The sequence below is a fragment of the Dipodomys merriami genome, unplaced genomic scaffold, assembly GCF_024711535.1.
Source record: "Dipodomys merriami isolate MVZ:Mamm:240054 unplaced genomic scaffold, mDipMer1.0.p SCAF_435, whole genome shotgun sequence".
Classification (NCBI taxonomy): domain Eukaryota; kingdom Metazoa; phylum Chordata; class Mammalia; order Rodentia; family Heteromyidae; genus Dipodomys; species Dipodomys merriami.
In genome coordinates, this window is record NW_027205993.1 from 365,340 (window position 1) to 383,370 (window position 18,031).

General features: G+C 46.6%; 1 protein-coding gene and 1 pseudogene across 9 annotated transcripts in view; both read left to right on the forward strand.

The window, feature by feature from the left end:
• LOC138807814 (protein FAM178B-like) overlaps window positions 1-18,031 on the forward strand; it is a 112,313-nt gene that overhangs the window by 60,548 nt on the left and 33,734 nt on the right. For all 9 annotated transcript variants that reach the window (XM_069993586.1, XM_069993589.1, XM_069993585.1 and 6 more), the window contains 3 exons: window positions 5,434-5,527; window positions 5,874-6,050; window positions 6,255-6,352. In XM_069993586.1, the coding sequence (XP_069849687.1) occupies window positions 5,434-5,527; window positions 5,874-6,050; window positions 6,255-6,352 (369 nt within the window). The remainder of the gene's footprint in view (window positions 1-5,433; window positions 5,528-5,873; window positions 6,051-6,254; window positions 6,353-18,031) is intronic.
• LOC138807834 (thymosin beta-15A pseudogene) lies at window positions 16,201-16,340 on the forward strand (annotated as a pseudogene).

Consider the following 18,031-nt stretch of genomic DNA (forward strand, 5'->3'; position numbering starts at 1 on the left):
AAATGTGAATCACATTTAGAATACCAAGGGGAATGGCCTGCTGGAAGGGATCAGAAGAGCCATGGTGACTGATAAGCATATTAGCACACCTGGAAAGTAGGAGATAGTCGTGGGGACTTTTTCCCACCCAGTGATAGCCCCTCCTTGAAGAGCTACTTTCCTATCTCACCTTTCCTGGTATTTCCAAGAATTGCTCCTTCCTGCCCTTCCTCTATGCTTCAGAACAAACCTTTAGTCTCCAGAGTAGGAGAGGCATTAACATTGTGGCCCTTTAAATGTGTCACTCAACCTGCGCTCAGACTTCAGTTTTCACCAGGTGTCTTGAAGCCCTCACTGAGAGGGCAGAACCATGCTGTCCTTAGGACAGGGCCAAGGGAGCTGCCAGTGCTACATGGTCTCATTCCTAATAATGCACTTTTGACCTCCTAACTCTCATACTTGAGCTCCAGGACTTTGCCTGGCTGTTGCCAGTGTTCCTGCTGCTCCTAAGGCAGGAAATGAAGGGCTGAGACGTCTCTGCACATAACCCCAGGATCTGTCTCTAGTTGTTGTGAGAAAGATAGTCTTTTCCCATTTTATACCTCATGCCAGATTTCTATCCCCATCTCATCTGAAACACGTTGGAACAAGAACAGAAAATAGGAGCCAGAATGTTAGCATTCTCAAAGGGACTTCCTCAGGTGCCCTGGTCTTTCCTAGGAATTCAGAAAACATCCTTAAGGTAGGGCTGGGACTACCCCTTCAAAGCTACTTCCTGATTACAAAGCTGTTCGTTTTTCATCACTGTGAAAAATACCTAAAAAAGCAACTTACAGGTAGAAGAATTTATTTTGGCTTACAATCTAGTCTACCCTTATTTGGCTCCATTATCTTCAGACTTGAGCAAGGCAGAAACATTATGGAGGAAACATCATGGAGGCATGGTAGAGGAAAGTCATTTACCTTGTGGTAACCAGGAACCAGTCAGACAAAGATCAGAAGAGGTCACAGCCATGGTATGCCCTTCAAAGATACCCCAATGAGTTCCTTCCTCTGATCAAGCACCACCTCCTAGAAACCCAGTCAACTATGAATGTAATGGATTGATGAAATTAATGCCCTCATGATCCAATCACCATTGATATCATATGACCAACCATGAGAGCATTTTGTGGGGATACTTTGTATCTAAACTCCTCATCTGAGGAGCCTGCCCTGACATTCAGCCTGGCTCTTCAAGATCAGCAGCACAATGCTGTTGCCTGGTGCTTGTAGTTTACTTAGTTCTCAGAAAGGGCAACCCTGGGCAGAGTCAAAACAGAAATAAATGACAGCATATTGAAAGGACATCCTGTCCAGTATGGAGATAGTTGGAAACTACCTTTCTACAACAGTGTGGCTTAGTTCCCTCCAGATAAAATTCATTCTTGCCCCCTTCTGTTGGCTCAGCATCAAATACTCTTCATTGAAGGATAGCGCAGCTTTAGTTTGGTGTTGGAGTAGAGACTCGGAGGGCCCCCTGCTTATTAACAGATGTCTGGCAATTACAGCGGCAGCAGTGCTCATACACTTACAATCTTCCCTCTGAGAATGTAGCAGCACTGTGCAGATAGTGATTTATTATGGTCTCTCACCCTCAGAACAAATACAGAACCCTAGGTAGAGGTTAGTGATATTTATCTTATACTTTATTATTGTAGTCCATGTGACACACAAACTCTAGGTCCTAGATGCTGGCCGCAGAATGAGGACTCTAAGCCACAGTTCAGGCAGGGGACTGAGGAAGCAAATGAGGCTGCTTTGACCATGGGACCATCCGCTCACTCAACCTTCGTGTCAAGCAGGGCAGTGGGGATTGATAGACCCCAAATCTTCAGTTCTGTGTTGTTTGTGGAAGCAGAGGTACAGTCCTGGGGCCAACTGATACTATAACTAGAGTAGCAGCTAAAGGACCGTGCTTAATGATAGAGAGCTTGCTTAGCATGCATGAGGCTCTGTATTCCATCCTTAGTACTGTCAAATAACAATAGTAATAATAATAATTACACTTAGGATATCAGTCATGCTAGGAGCTAATGGTTCATATCTATAATCCAAGCTACTCAAGAGGTTGAGATTTGAGGCTCATTGTTCAAAACTAGCCTGGGTAGGAAAGTCCATGAGACTCTATCTCCAATTAATCACTAAAAGCCAGAAGTGGAGCTGTGGATCAAGTGGAAGCGCCCTAGTCTTAGCTCCCCAGGCCTGAGTTCAAGCCCAAGGATCAGCACACACACACAAATGTCAGTCACAGATGCCAAGAATTTGTCTGGCCAACAGCTCTGAAAGGCAAAGAACAGAAGAAGACCCCCATCACATTGCTGTCCCCTAGGAGAAGGTCTGGGAAGGGTTCGTTGCTCCACTGTGAGCCACTCTACTTGGGAAGGCTGGCTGTGTTGTCGTCACATTTCCCTTCCTCAACTCCAAGAAGATGTGTTACCAGCTCACACTTTCTATGCTCCTCCTCTAAGCTTTGGCAGAAGCAAATTGTCTGAAAGCCTGTTTCTCTAAAGCCGCCAGAATCTGCCCCACCCTTTGAGAAATTTTGAAAACATGCCCACCCATGCTTGTGTTCCCAGTGCCTGCTCACAGGCTGGTACAGCCAGAACAACTCCTCACACATACCGGGGCAGGTCCAGTATGCACCCAAATGTGCAAGTACCAGCCTCTGGCCCTAATAAATGCTAAAATTGAGAAGAAAGGCTGAATCTAGCCTCATCTACCCTACCTCTAGCTTTGGTTTGTTAGCACCAACTTCCCAGGCATCCAGGACACAGCTCTCCTTCCCCTCTGAGAAACAACAGGGACAAGAAGTGAGGAAGGATGAAGGTGGCGGCACTCTGTGTGTCCGGGGCGTTGCTGCAAGTGGCTTGACACGGGCCTGCTTGGGGGCAACACGCAGAGAACTTTGGTCTCTCACCAGAAAAAAAAAAAAGAACCGGTGGTGGCTGCACCAGTAGAAGAGATGAGGAAAGAACCTGTTCTGGTGTGTCCACCTTTACGAAGCCGAGCATACACACCACCCGAAGATCTCCAAAGTCGTCTAGAATCACGTCTTAAAGAAGTTTTGGGTTCATCTCTTCCTAGTGATTGGCAAGACATCTCCGTGGAAGATGGACATATGAAGTTCAGTCTCTTGGCACACTTGGCCCATGACTTGGGCCATGCAGTACCCAACTCCAAGCTTCACCAAATGTGAAGAGTCAGAGATATTCTTGATTTCTATAAGGTCCCTGTTAAAGATATCTCTAAGTTTGATGAACTTACTGTCAGTAATTTGCCTCCTCATTTGAAAATCACCTGGGGTTATTGAGCAATTCAGAAAACAGACACACTGAATATAATTTTGTTCTGAGCAAGTGGATTGCTTATTGGACCTTTTGATTCTTTGTGTTTTATAAAACAACTTTCTGTAGAAGATTAATAGCTCTGTCTTGTTCTCTCTTCTCATCATGAATCAACAAATAGGCTTTTTTCCTGTTTTTCTCATTTGCTGAAGCTGTTTTTTAAATACAGTTTAGTCATTAATAATTTATGGAAATTTTTCTTCAGAGGACATTGTAACTTGGGTTTAGGATAGTAGGCTATTACAAATTCAGATGTTGTCTTTACCCTTTCTAGGTATAAACTAATAGTTCATGAAAATGCCCTCATTAGGGCTCTAAGATCTAAGATGAAAATAGTATACATTACAATACATATACAAATGAGGGCATTTGTATTAGATTAAATAATTAAAATAAACATAAAGGTGTGCTGTATATTTTAGAAGGTTGTTTTGTCACTGTGGACTGTTTGAATAGACTAAAAAATGCTGGACATTCATGATTAATTGCTTAGAATTAAAGTAAATTTCTTAAAAAAAAAAAAAAAAAAAAAAGAAGTGAAGAAGTACAGAGACTTCTCCCCGAGCTTCAGGACCAATACTCTGCTCTGTTCTGCTCATGGCCAGGTGACTACACCAGGCTTCTTTCTTCTTAACATTGTCTTCCTTGGCATTCCCAGGTACCAAGAAGTCAATGAGACAGACAGACAGCAAAAGGGCTTTGTCAGAAACTCACTTAACTGACTTGAAGTCAGCAATGCACATTTGGCCAGAAAGAATCATTTGGGGGGGGGGGGGTGACCTGGCTAGCCTGTGGGAAGGGTGGTGTGACTGCTGCCTACTGCTGACCTTACTATAACCGTCTCAGCACCCTGTGTATAGCTCTGATCTTTCCAAGAGGGATTACTTCACTCCCTCAGCTAGATCTGTCCCTTCCTTGGGGCAAACAAGCAAGACAGGCCTATCCATAGACAACTTGTTATATACAATGCATCACCTTTGGAAAGGGGTTTCAACATAGTTTTTATTCTGATGTTTTCGCCTTCCTTGAAACTTTAGAAACTAGGCCCATCTAAGTCCCTCATAATGCTTTTTTTTTTTTTTTTTTTCCTTTTCTGTCAGTCATGGGGCCTGAACTCTGGGCCTGGGCTCTGCCCCTCAGCTCTTCAGCTTAAGGGTAGCTCTCTACCACTTGAGCCATGGTGCCACTTCTGTCTTTTTTTGCTTATGTGGTGCAGAGGAATCGAACCCAGGGCCTTGTGAATGCAAGGCAAGCACTCTACCACTAAGCCACCTTCCCAGTCCCCCTCATAATGCTTTGGGGTAATTGAAGGGATGCTTTTTCTGGTTTCTGTGTCTCAGAAAACTAAAGCTGGAGATCTCGCCTGAGTGGCAGGCCCTGGGAGCCAGCTTCCCAGTGGTCTTCTACTCACTAGCATTTATGTTCTTGTGTAGTCTCCTCCCTGCCAAGTCAGGCTAGCTTGTGTGACCCATGAATCATCACGGGTGATGGTATATCACCTGAGGTCAGATTAGGAAAGACAATGTTCTGTCTTTGGCCCTCCACTTGTTTTACTCCCGTTCCCTCTTGTCTTCCCCAATCCTGTCCTGTTCTCTCTTCTCCTTGGCTAGCTTTGGGGAACCCAGCTGCCACACTGAGGAGCCTGTGGAGGGTCCCATGTGACAATTCACTGGGGCCGGCCATTCCATGGCCACATGAGCAAGTTTAGAGCTTGGTTCCCCAGCTGGATCAAGGTTAAGATAGTTGCAGCTCCACCCAAAGTTCTGAGGAATGACCCTGAGCCACAACCATTCAGCTGAGCTTCCCTTGGATTCTTGGTTCTCGGAAACGGTGTGAGATAATAAGTGTGTTCTTAATAAGTCTGTGAGGTTGGGGGGGGGGGTGTGATTGGTTATGGCCCAGTAGATGACCAGCACCCATGGCAATGGTGACCTTGGAGAAGTGAGTCCTCTGGCATCATCTGCTCCTGAGCACACGTGGGCCACTGGCTGTGCCTTGCTGTCTCCTTGTGCTCAGTTCTGTGCATTCCCTTATCATCTGTGCTGTGGGTGTTTTTGTCTTACCTCAGAATGCTTGAAAACAAAATCAGCCTGAGTTGTCAGGAGCAGGAGGACTCCCCACAAGAGGTGGTCTTGGACATCAGCCTGAGCTACATCTACAAGGTGAGTCAAGCCTTACCTGCCTCACCCCAAAGCACTCAGGTACAATCCAGACATAGTCAGCAGTGTGACTCCCCTGTCACACACAGCCAGCGAGCTCAGCACCATTGCAGACACCATACAGGCTGCTAGTACAATGTACTAGCTGCACAATGTACAGGCTGCACAATGTATTCACCCCACGGGGGTTTCAAGTCCAGCCATGCTGGGTTTGCTCTGTGCCTACCCAGCACAGCCTAAGGGGCTCACAGGACAAGCCCTTTCCTGTCTGTCATCTTCCAGGGAACCAGTTCCACAGTCCCCTCTCCCCCACCACATGCCTCACACCCCTAGTTCTCTTTCCTTCCAGTTCCTGACGCTGTGTGTCCTAATGCGGCCAGGCAGCTATACCGACCAGAGCCTCCTGCAGCTGATAGAGCTGCTGTGCCGTGCAGGCCTGGATGTGGAGCTGCGACTGCTGCCCAAGACGGACCTCCAGCAGCTCCTGCTCCTACTTCTGGAAAGCATCTGTGAATGGCCAGGGAAGGTACCATGGCCCAAGCCAACCCTCAGCTACTGGAAACCACAGCACCCCCTAGAGCACCCTGAGTGAGGCCAGCACTGCTTGCAGGCCATCAGGATGTCCTTGATCTCTGGGATTCTCCTCCCCCCACCCTTCTTTATGTGGGCTGAGTCACAGCAGGTCCTGTGGCTTCTTCCTGTAGCCCACCAGTGTCCCCTGTCCCCACAGCTCCAGCCACTGTGCAATGCCCTCAGCTGGGTGTCCAACCATCACCATAACCTGCTGGCCCTTGTGCAGTTCTTCCCGAATGTGACCTCTCGAGGCAGGTGGGTGCTTCCTCCTTCCTGCCTTCTGCCCTAGCAGGCATTCCTAAGGAGTCCTGCAGGAATCATTTTCTTCCCAACAAACCTCAGAGGAAGAACTAAAAATACAGTTCCCTAATGAATTCTTTACAAATGAAAAAGCCTAATTTTCTTAACATGGTCTTATTAGCAAAACACTGCCTTGTGCAATTATCTTCTGCCTGCGGAGCCCCGCCTGCCTTTCTTTGGGCTTCCTCCCCAACCTTTGGCAGGCTTCTTCTTTGTCATTCAGACTGCAGCTGATCACTCCCTCGCTCCTCCCTTAGCCCTCTCCAACTCTCAATTCACTGGTCTGTTTATTTTCTGCACATTTATCTCTGCCAGAAGTTATCTTAAGGTTTGTTTTCCTGTTTCTAGTTGCCTCTGGAGTCACTGCTTCACCAAGGCTGGTGCCTGGTCCAGGTTCTTCTGCAGGCTGTTGGTGCTTTGTAAATTCTTTGGAATGATGAAGGAGGTGAACAAAATCAACTCAGTTCAGAAGCTAAGACCTATTTGCTGGACTTGACTTTTCCTTCTGTCTTGCCCCTGCCCTGAGCAGATCCCTGCCCTTTCTCACCTCTGCCTCTCCATACTGTCCATCCCTATGCTTAGACAGAAGACTCTACACTTGGCATTCCTGCCCTCCCAGGGGCCCTTCTTCCCTCCTGGGAACCGCTCTCATGTGCAGATATGGAGCTCAGGGTCACTACACACTTGTGCTGCGCAGCAAATGCTCTGTTCCTGATGGGCATGCCCAGCCCAGCTTCAGGCTCTTTGTTATGAATCTGGCCCTGAAAGGGAAGGTTTTGCTCTGCATTTCATAAAACCAGGCTTCTGGAAACTCTTGTCTGAGGTATCTAGGTGCTCCAGTGGATACTGTCTTCACCAAATGGCCCCTGGCCGGGCCATTCTGTCGGTCTTTCCTCTCCCCCATCACTCACCCACTCAGTGGCCTAATCCCAGCTTGATTGTCCTCCTGTATCCATGCCATTATTCCTTCCAGACCAAATCCTGTGCTTTCTGCCTTCAGAAAATCCTCAGTTCTTATTTAAGATTTCTCTCCATGACAGTGGTGCCACGTCTGCATCACTTTTGTCACCTTCCTGCTTTCATTTCCCTATCTATCCTAGAGGGAGCAAGGCAATCTATCTCTTCCTCTTCCTCAAAAGTCTGAAGAGACCTGAAGAGACAGACCTAAGATTGTTGCACCTCTGCCTCACCTTTCTGCCCAGTGCCTGAATAGCAAGTAGTGGTCTCCAAGGTCCATGTAGTCCAGTTCAGTTTTCCAGTTACTCCACATAGGCCTTGTTATTTGTAGTGGCTTTTCACAGATGCATGCACGAGCACACTCCCACCCCTCCCCACAAGAGATGAGCCTTATTCCTTTTCATAGCTGTATAATATTCTATGGTATATGTAAAAACAGTCCCCTAATACTGGTCATTCGCTCCATGGGTAGGAGCTTTGGATATTTGTGTAGATATTTCTAAAGGACAAAAATATCCATTCCTTGAAAGGAAATTGTCATCCTAAAGTATGCACATATAAAGCATTGTCTCCAAAAAGCAAAAGTGGATCAAGTAATATTACCAGTGGTTATGAAAATACCTATTTCTGCACATTCTCATTAAGACTTTTGTCAGACTAGTGAATGGAAAATCTTATCCTGTTTCTGTTTCATTTCTCTGATTGCCAGTGAATAGGGTGCTTTTTTCATGTTTATTGAACTTTTGTATTTACTACAGATTATCTTCTAGTATTCCTTATCTTTTTCTTTTCTTTTTTTTTTTTTTTTTTGGCGGTTGTGGAGCCTGAACTGTGGGCCTGGGCTCTGTCCCTCAGCTCTTCAGCTCAAGGCTAGTGCTCTACCACTTGAGCCACAATGCCACTTTCAGCTTTTTCTGTTTATGTGGTGCTTAGGAATTGAACCCAGGGCCTCATGCATGCAAGGCAAGCACTCTACCACTGAGCCACCTTCCCTGCCCAATAAAGCAATATCTTTTTTTTTTTTTTCAGTCTGTTGTGGGGCCTGAACTCTGGGACTAGGCACTGTCCCTGAGCTCAAGGCAAGTGCTCTACCACTTGAGCCAAAGCGCCACTTCTCTTACCTATTTTTCTACTAGGAAATTTATCTTCTTATTAACTCTATTGATTTATATGTTATTTATATATGCTGTAAACACTGTTTTCTCCTAAACTTGTAAATTGTTATTATTGTTGTCATGCTTCTCCTCCTTCTCTTGCTCTTTCTCTTCTTCTCTTTCTTTTTTTTTTTTTTTTTTTTGTCGGTCGTGGGGCTTGAACTCTGGGCTTGGGCGCTGTCCCTCAGCTCTTCAGCTCAAGGCGAGCGCTCTACCACTTGAGCTATAGCGCCACTTCCGGTTTTCTGGTGGTTTATTGGAGATAGGAGTCTCACGGTCTCTCCTGCCCGGGCTGGCTTTGAACCGCGATCCTCAGATCTCAGCCTCCTGAGTAGCTAGGATTATAGGCGTGAGCCACCAGCGCCCGGCTTCTCTTTCTTTTTTGAGACAGGGTCACATTAGATAGCCCACAGGCTGGCATCAAACTTGGAATCCTCCTGCCTCTGCCTTCTGAATACTGAGATTATAGGCAAGCACAGCCATACCTAGCCTGTACATTATTCTTCTTAAGTCTGTCCCTAGGCTCTTCAGCTCAAGGTGAGCACTCTACCACTTGAGCCACAGTGCCACTGCTGGGTTTCTGGTGGTTAATGGGAGATGAATCTCAGACTTGCCTGCCTGTGCTGGTTTTGAACCAAGATCCTCAGATCTCAGCCTCCTGAGTAGCTAGGATTACAGGTGTGAGCCACCAGCACGGGGTTAGTAGGTCCCCTTTGTTTTCTGTAAGATTGTGAAGCCAAAGATTTACTGTGTTATCCTTATTTCCTTATCCCCCTCCCCCCTCCATCCCTATTTGGTTGTCAGGCAGGTTTTGGTTTATCCTGTCATCTCCAAGTTTTATAGGCCACAATTCCCTGACTGGCTGCTTTTCTTTTTTTTGGAGGGGGGGTCCGGTTGTGGGGCCTGAACTCTGGGCCTGGGCGCTGTCCCTCAGCTCTTCAGCTCAAGGCTAGCACTCTACCACTTGAGGACTGATTGTTTTTCTATTACTGACTCCTATCAGTGCTAGAGATTGAGCCCATGGCCTCTCAAATGCTAAGGGAAAACGCTTTAATGTTGAGCTACACTCTCAATTCCTCAATGATCTGCAAATTTGTAGGAGATTATCATAAATAGTAGAGTTGAATCTTTCACTAGGAAGGTCTTCCCTACCCTAAGACTGTTAGGTTTTTAAAAAGAGGTGGCCGAGTAAGAACAGCACCACGCACGTGGTATTCAGGTAAGGGGTAGGTTTATTCAGTAGACCTGCTGGGACCAGGCAAGGTTGGCACTCCACATGGCTGGGAAAGGCCTTGGAAAGAGAGCGAGCTGGGTAAGAGAGAGAGGACAGAGAGAGAAAAGAGCTAGACAAGAGCAGAAAGAGGGCATCTGGGCCTGGGCTAGGCCTTATCTAGGGTATGGGCGGAAAAAGGTGTGGCCACATCAAATTCAGATGTGACCTCAGCAGATGCAGACGTGACCTCTTCCAGGTGTCCCAGTTGCCTAGGTAACGCAGGTACTGGGTGGAGACTTTGCTGCGAGGAGGGTGGAGTATGCTAGCCATCCAGGAGCGGACCTTACAAAGACTACAAAAAAAAAAGTTTTTGTTGTTTGTTTTTAATGTACTTATAGAATTTTGGTCCTGTCAGGTCTTTTTCTTTATTATTAGTAGTATAGTTATGGGGCTTGAACTCAGGCCTGAGCGCTGTTCCTGAGCTCTTTTTGTTCAATGCTAGCACTCTACCACTTTGAGCCACAGAGCCACTTCCCATTTTCTGGTGATTTTAATTAAGAGTCTCATGGACTTTCCTGCAATCCTCAGATCTCAGCCTCCTGAATCGCTAGCCCAACAGTGCCCAGCCCTGTTGTTGTAAGGTGAATTATTCCAGAAGCTACATTTTGGAATTTGGAATACTGGAGTTTTTATTATACAACACTAGCAGTCTGCACACCACCCGTCGTTACAAAGGCCTACAGTACACAAATACATATAACATAGCTAGCAAACAGGCCAGTGTAAGGTATAAGTACGTAGGTTTCATTAGGTAGCTGAGGAAGAGAACACCACACTGTGCTCAGGTAGGAAAAGAAGTTTATTTACAAAACTGCTATATCCACCCTGCATAATGGAGAGGCATGGCTGAAAAGTGGAGACCTACCCCCAGACCAGGACTTATGTAGGCCAGGGACAGGAAGAGGTGTGGCCAGATGGGGGAAAGGTGTGGCCAAATTGGATCTGGATGTGACCTCAGGGCCTGAGACGGAGGCGTGACCAGAGGCAGCCCAGGACGTCACCTAGCAGGAGGGGGAGGTGACTGCTTCCAGGTGTGCCAGTTAACCTAGGTAACACAGATACTGGGCAGAAACCTAGCTAAGGGATAGAGAGGCGTCTGCTCAGGGCCTGCATGGCTCAGGGCAGACATTATAGCCAGAGAGGGAAGAAAGAACAAAACAATACCAACAAACGAATTCAGCTCCCTGATGCCTGGAAACGGGAGATCAGACATGACCCAATCACGGAAACACACGTGGCCTGGCGTAATGGCACCTGTGCTAGTTTGGGCCTAAATAGGGTCAGCGCAGGGAGGGAGGGGGAGGTCCACAGAAAATTCCCAGTCTCAGTCACTGTACTGACCAGTTCAGTAACCTATCAGCCAGATGCCCACCCCTGCCGCCAGGGATCTGGGCAAGCCCATCACCTGGAAGCCCTGGGGGTTCCTTCCCCCAGCATGAAGACAAAATGCCAGACCCTACCATCTGCCATGTGGCCAATATGGCTCTGGCCATACCTGACCACCTTACTCTACTCTCAGGTCTTAACCTATATGGAGTCTACTTTTCTTAGGTATGAGACAAGAATCTAAGCTGATTTTATTTCTACCACCAAGACTCAGTAGACCACATACCAATTGTTGATATTAATAATCCACTCTTTCCCTATAGTAGATTTGAAGCTACTTTTGTGGTACTTCAAATTTATGACTTTGCTCATTCATCTGCTAAGCATGGTAAACTGTGATTTGGGGAAACAGTCTCTCAGGTTCTCTTTGTGGTTCCACAGCTTGTGATAAGTACCCCTTAAATGCTAAGGAGAGAATGAAGTAGAACATTTTTTGACTGGCTTTGAAGCAGCCACCTACCTGAACAGGGTAATAATGCCTTGAGCCCAGAGTTTTGCTAGGGAAGAGGGCTCCTCATAGGATGCTATTTACTTACTTAGATATTTTATTTTAGCTCAGTTATGATGGCACATGCCTGTAATCCCAGGATTTAGGAGGCTCAGGCAGAAAGAATGCAAGTTCCAGGCTCATTTGGACTACATAGTGATATTCTACCTTCTTGGGGGGGAAAAAAAGGGGAGAAAGAGATGTAGTTTTACTTTTTCTTTCTAATGAATAAAGCATTTACACGCTGGCTAGCAATGTGGTTCAGTAGTAGAGTGCTTTCCTAGCCTGCGTGAAGCCCTGGGTTCGAGTCCTCAGTACCACAAAAGCAGAAAAAGCCAGAAATGGTGCTCTGGTTCAAGTGGTAGAGTGCTAGCCTTCAGCAAAAGAAGCTCAGTGCCCAGGCTCTGATTTCAAACCACAGGACTCACAAAAAAAAAAAAAAAGTATGGGCTGTAAAAGTCAAGGAGTGAATAGATATCAAAAACCCATGTGGGCTGGGAATGTGGCTCAGTGGTAGAATGCAAGCCTTGAGCAAAAAGGATTTCAGAGACAGACCCAGACCCTGAGTTCAAACCCCAGGACTGGCCAAAAAAAAAAAAAACCTCCTCACCTTTGTGGCTGGCCATGTGGCCTGTTGCCAGTTTTTGTGCATATCTGTATGTGCATGCATGGGTTCCCTGCCAGTTCTTTTCACTTCAAGGTATGTTTGGCAGTCCTTCCAAATTGGGTCATAAAGAGCTTCTAATTCTTTTTACAGCTTTGCCATATTCTCTCTAGATCTTAGCGATGCCCCCCCCCTTGCTGGTGGCTGTCCCATTGGGCTCAGAGCCCAAACTGTCCCCAGGAAGAAGGGCGGGTTGTTGTGCCAGAGGCTGTCACACTTTTGGTCTACTTGACTTGTTAAGCACAAAGCAAGAACTCCTACTGATGGCATATTTGTGAAATGTGCCCCCATTGCCTGCTTTGTTGATGGAGCCTTCGTGGCAGGGAAAAGCGGTGGCGGGGGGGAGGGGGGGCTGCAGTCTGAACTGCAGAGTTGAGCTGAAGCACAAAAAAGGAAAGGGGGCCAATGGTGGAGGAGGCCTTGGGGAGTACCATATTAGAAGGGTGACTCCACTCCGGTGGCCCCAGGAAGCTGCCATTCGAGCTCCTGAGCAGTCTCTAGTGCATTCCCATGCACTCAGTACAAACCCCTGCAGCCACACACAGGAGCACCCATCAAGAGGTTAGGGACATTGAGGACTGCTCTTGCTCCTCAGAAAACCCAGCCAGGCACCGGTGGCTCACACCTTTAACCCTAGCTACCCAGGAGGCTGAGATCTAAGGATCTTGGTTCAAAACCAGCCCGGGCAAGAAAATCCATGAGACTCTTATCTCCAATTAACCACCAGAAAACCAGAAGTGGTGCTGTGGCTCAAGTGGTAGAGTGCTAGCTTTGAGCTGAAGAGCTGAGGGACTGTGCCCAGGCTGAGAGTTCAAGACCCATGACCGACAAGAAAGAAAGAAAGAAAGAAAGAAAGAAAGAAAGAAAGAAAGAAAGAAAGAAAGAAAGAAAGAAAGAGAAAGAAAGAATGAAAGAAAGCCCACCTCCTTTGCCAACCACAACTGTTTAATAAATATCCTGTGTACGATGCCACAAATGGCTTTTCAAGTAGAAGGAAAGCTGAAGCCAGCTTTAAGGGCTAGGCTGGGGGCATGGCATAAGTGGTAGAATGCCTGCCTAGCAAGCAGAAGGCCCTAAATTCAATCCCCACTACTGCCAAAAGAAAAAGAAATCAGACTGCCTGAGAAGATGGTGAAGAGGGGGAAGGATTCTGAGAAGCCACAAAACTGACCCTAAAAACAAGATAGCACTCTTTGCTTGTCAAAGTAGTATAGCTGTAAAGAATATATGTTCAGCCAGGCGTGCGTGAGTGGCTCACGCCTATAATCCTAGCTACTCAGGAGGCTGAGATCTGAGGATCGCGGTTCAAAGCCAGCCCGGGCAGGAAAGTCCGTGAGATTATTATCCCCAGTAAACCACTAGAAACCCGGAAGTGGCGCTGTGGCTCAAGTGGTAGAGCGCTGGCTTTGAGCTCAAGAGCACAAGGACAGCACCCAAGCCCAAAGTTCAAGCCCCACAACCGACAAAAAAAAAAAAAGAATATATGTTCACAGGATGTGAGCAAACAGGCCTGCGCTTCTCTGCTCCTGTGTGCTCCTGTGCTCCTGTGCTTACTGTATTCTGCCCCAGCCACTCCTCTGGAGGACAATTTGGCAAGATGAAGGAGATGACTTCAAACAAATTTATTGACAAAAGTTTTTTATTTACATATTTTTATTATTATTATCTTTAAGTAGTTGTGCAAAGAAGTTCCCACTCTACAAAACAGTATATGAGGACAAGGTGTCTGACAACATTGTCAGCCATCATTCCTAACCCATCCCTTCTCTCACTTTTTTTTTTAATTGAGATTAGGTGATTACATAAATTTCACATATTTCACAGTATTGTGGGACAGTGACAGTGACAAAAATTGTTTAACAGATTGTTTAACTATGGCTGTAGTTCAGTGGTAGAGATTTGCCTAGCATGCACTAGGCCCTGGGGGGGGGGTGCGGGAGTGGGAATGGAGAGAGGGAGAAGAAGAAGGCGGAAAGGAAGAGGAAGAGGAAGAAGAGGAAAAGGAGGAAAGAGAAGTATGAAGGGTGTTGAACAGTACATCAGGAGCCAGTGATTCTTTTGTAATCCTAACTACTCAGAGAGTTGGAATCTAAGGATGGTAGTTCAGAGCCAGTCCAGGCAGAAAAGTCTATGAGATTCACATCTCCAATTAATCTCCAAAAAGGAAGCCTGCTAGTTGTGAACAAAAAGCCCAACATGAGCATGCGGATGTGAGTTCAAGCTGCAGTACTGTCAATGTTTTAAAATAAAGATGACCTGTAACACCTTCAAGATGTGGCCCCAGCACCCTTCTCTTAACCTTACTGTCCCCACTTTGACAAGAGACCCCCATTTTAGAGACTAGAATGTCAGCAAGAGCCTTAAATGCAGGAAGACAATAAATGCCAATATTTGGTTCCCTAATCTCTTCTTCTGTGTATGGAAATGCACTGGGTTTGTGAGGGACAGGGGAGTTCCCAGAACATAGTCATGTTTCTTGTGTTGGGAGACGTGCCTTCTGTTCTACACCAGAGTCGTGGGCAGATGTTCCTTTGTTTCATCTCCTGGGAGCTAGATCTAATAGGAAGCTTCTGGGGAAGGACCTAGGGACAGCAGCCTTCACCAGGGTCTTCCTGTACAAGGCTCTTGCCTGAACCCCAGTGTCCTCTCCACATCTTTTCTGTCCAAAGCTACCAGCCACAGAAGTACTGTCTGACCACCAAGAGGAACTGGCCTATAGAGTGGCAGTTCAGGCGCTCTGGGAGGAAGCAGCCTTGAAAATCATCAGGCCTGAGAATCAGAGCAAGCACCCTGGGGTTTTCCCCAAAGCTCTCCTATTTCCTTCTGTGTTCCCACTCACTGTTCTCACTGCAGGACCATAGCGCCCACCCTCTCTTCTCCCAGCTGACCACTGTTCCTGGCCCTGGTTCCATTTCCAGATCTCTTTCCCAGCCATAGTTCCCTTCCAATTTGGGCTTTAAATCTGTCACCTCAGCAGTTCCCCTTGTCCCCATCCAGGCCCCGACCCCTTCGCGCCACTCAGGAGCCACTCTGGGGGTGCTGGTCAGCCTGTTCCAGGCCCTCAGCAGATTTTAGATTTCACACTTCCTGCCACCGAAGCCTCTCCACTCCCAACAGCCGTGTTATGCCTTGCCTTAAACAGACCCAGCAGACCCAATTTCCTACCTCCTTCCTTTCTACAAGACCCCAGCTCTAGATCCAGGTGGCTGTGCCTCCTCCAGACCAGGCTTTGATTTCAGAGCCCCTGGGCTCCAGCTCCTTCCTCCTCCCAAGCTCTCCCATCTCTGCGCTGTCTGTCTGGCAGTGTGACCTTTCTATAACTGCACACCCGTCATGTCACTCCTTTGCTTAAGAGTGTCCTTCAGGCTTTTATCCTGGAAAGGAAATTTAATCAGTCCAGCCTACTGTGCCAAAAGCCTTCATGCCTGTTCTTCAACTCAGGCTCAGTGGGTTCCCTCTCTTCTGCCATACATACCTAAAACATTGTAGCTGTTCAAACTCATAAAAAGCATCTGCCTCTAAGCTTTGCCATACTCCACTCCCCCTTCATAGAAGTCTTCTTCCTGTCTGTCTTCCTTTGCCTAAATCAGGATTTCCATCCTTCCTGACTAGCTTGTTTTACAGTCCTTGCACTAGTTTTGAGCATGGTAAGGACAGGAGCTGTGGCTTTGCTCTCTAGGGCTCATTGAGTGGTGTACAGTGGTTGACTGTAGAGGGCAAGTTTCAAAAAGTGTACAGAAAGCACTCACCTATTGGGTTGATTTAGTCACAGATTCTAAAGCAAAAGATAGACAGGATACCCAGCTGGCCTAAAGCCAACCAGCGGTCTTCGCCTGCCAATGTCCTCACAGGGGCCACCAGGCCTCCAGCCTTTTACTCAAAATGAGTGATAAACCAGACATGTCCAAAGTGGAGAAGTTTGACCGATCAAAATGGAAGAAAACTAATACTGAGGGGGAAAAAAAACTCTTCTCTCTAAGGAAACTATCCAGCAAGAGGAGGAGTATATCCAAACATCTTAAAATGGGGATGTCCTCTCAAGAGCAAGGGTCAATAACCACCTGGGAAGCTTGTTTCTGTAAACGTATGTGTAGCGATTTGAGGCACCAGCTGATGGTTTCCCCACTATGTTTCCTGACTAAGAGGGCAGCAGTAGCCAAGTTGCCTTAAATTTATTTTTAAACTGAAATTCCAGACAGCAGATGCACATCACAGTAATCTCACTACTGATGACCCTTGTATGTAACAGAGCAAGCCAGTTTTAATATAGTAGGCGCCTTTTAAAATCATTAAAAAGGTGAATGTTTTTGCAAAAGAAAGAAAAAAAAAAGAGATCTAGGCACTTGTGGCTCACACCTGTAATTCCAACTACTCAGGAGGTTGAGATCTGAGGATTGCAATTCAAAACCAGCCTTGGCAAGAATGTTTGTGAGACTCTTCTCACTAATTAACCACCAAAAAGTTGAAAGTAGAGCTGTGGCTTAAGTGGAGAAGTGCCAGCTTTGAGCAAAAAACGCTAAAAGACAGTGCTATACCCTTAGTTCAAACCCTAGTACAGGTACAAACTAATTTTTTTTTTTTTTGGTCAGTCATGGGGCCTGAACTCTGGGCCTGAGCGCTGTCCCTCAGCATTCCGCTTAAGGCTAGCACTCTACCACTTGAGCCAGGGCCTCGTGCATACAAGGCAAGCACTCTACCACTGAGCCACCTTCCCAGCCCCAAACTAATTGTTAAAAATACAGAATAAATAATTGTTTTTTAAAAAGCAAAAGATAGCTAAGGTGGGCTCGGGGATCTGTACTGACCTTTGAATATGGCTAGTAGCAGATGAACCTAGAGGAAAGGGGCTGGGAAGGTGGCTCAGTGGTAGAGCGCTTGCCTTGCATGCATGAGACCCTGGGTTCGATTCCTCAGCACCACATAAGCAAAAAGAAAAAAAAAAGCCAGAAGTGGCGCTGTTGCTCAAGTGGTAGAGCACTAGCCTTAAGCTGAAGAGCTGAGGGACAGTGCCCAGGCCCAGAGTTCAGGCCCCATGACCGGACCCAAAAACCTAGAGGAAAAGGAGTAAGTGTCTAGATAGTTTCCTGTGTCCTCAAGTTCAGTGCTTGCTTCTGTGTGACAACAGGTTTGAAAAACACAGATCTGGAAAAAAAGACTGTGAGGCAAACAGACAAGTAGCCAAAGTCAGAAATGGTATTGTTGGGAAATGCCAAGAGCTCTAAGAGGGTCTTCTGTGTATTTATCTCCAAAGCAAAGCATGCTATCTGGAGCCAACTGTGAATTCTAAGCACTGATAAGCACAAATCAGCACCTTGTGCTTCCTATTTTGCTTCTGTCTACTTTGTGAAAGAGAATGATTTTTACCCGGATTCAGAAGTGATCACCAGGGGCTGAAGCCTGAGATGATCATGGACCCTGGTGGTGAGGAGTGATGCTCAGTCCCTACATCCCAGGGGAAAGATGTTCCACTAATGTGCTGAGAGACTTGCAGATGGGATGCCCTGACCCTGCAAGGGCCTCTGGAGGTAGGAGGGCTTCAGAGAGATAGGGCCGTAGTAGTCCCTGTGAACTCATCATGCTCAGGGAACAGTACGTGAGCATGTACTTAAGAAATGAAGGCCTGATTTCTGGGAGTCCTAAAAACAAATCCCACCAGATGAGTCTTATTTTTATCTTTAAAAAAAATTATTGTTATTATGAAGGTGATGTACAG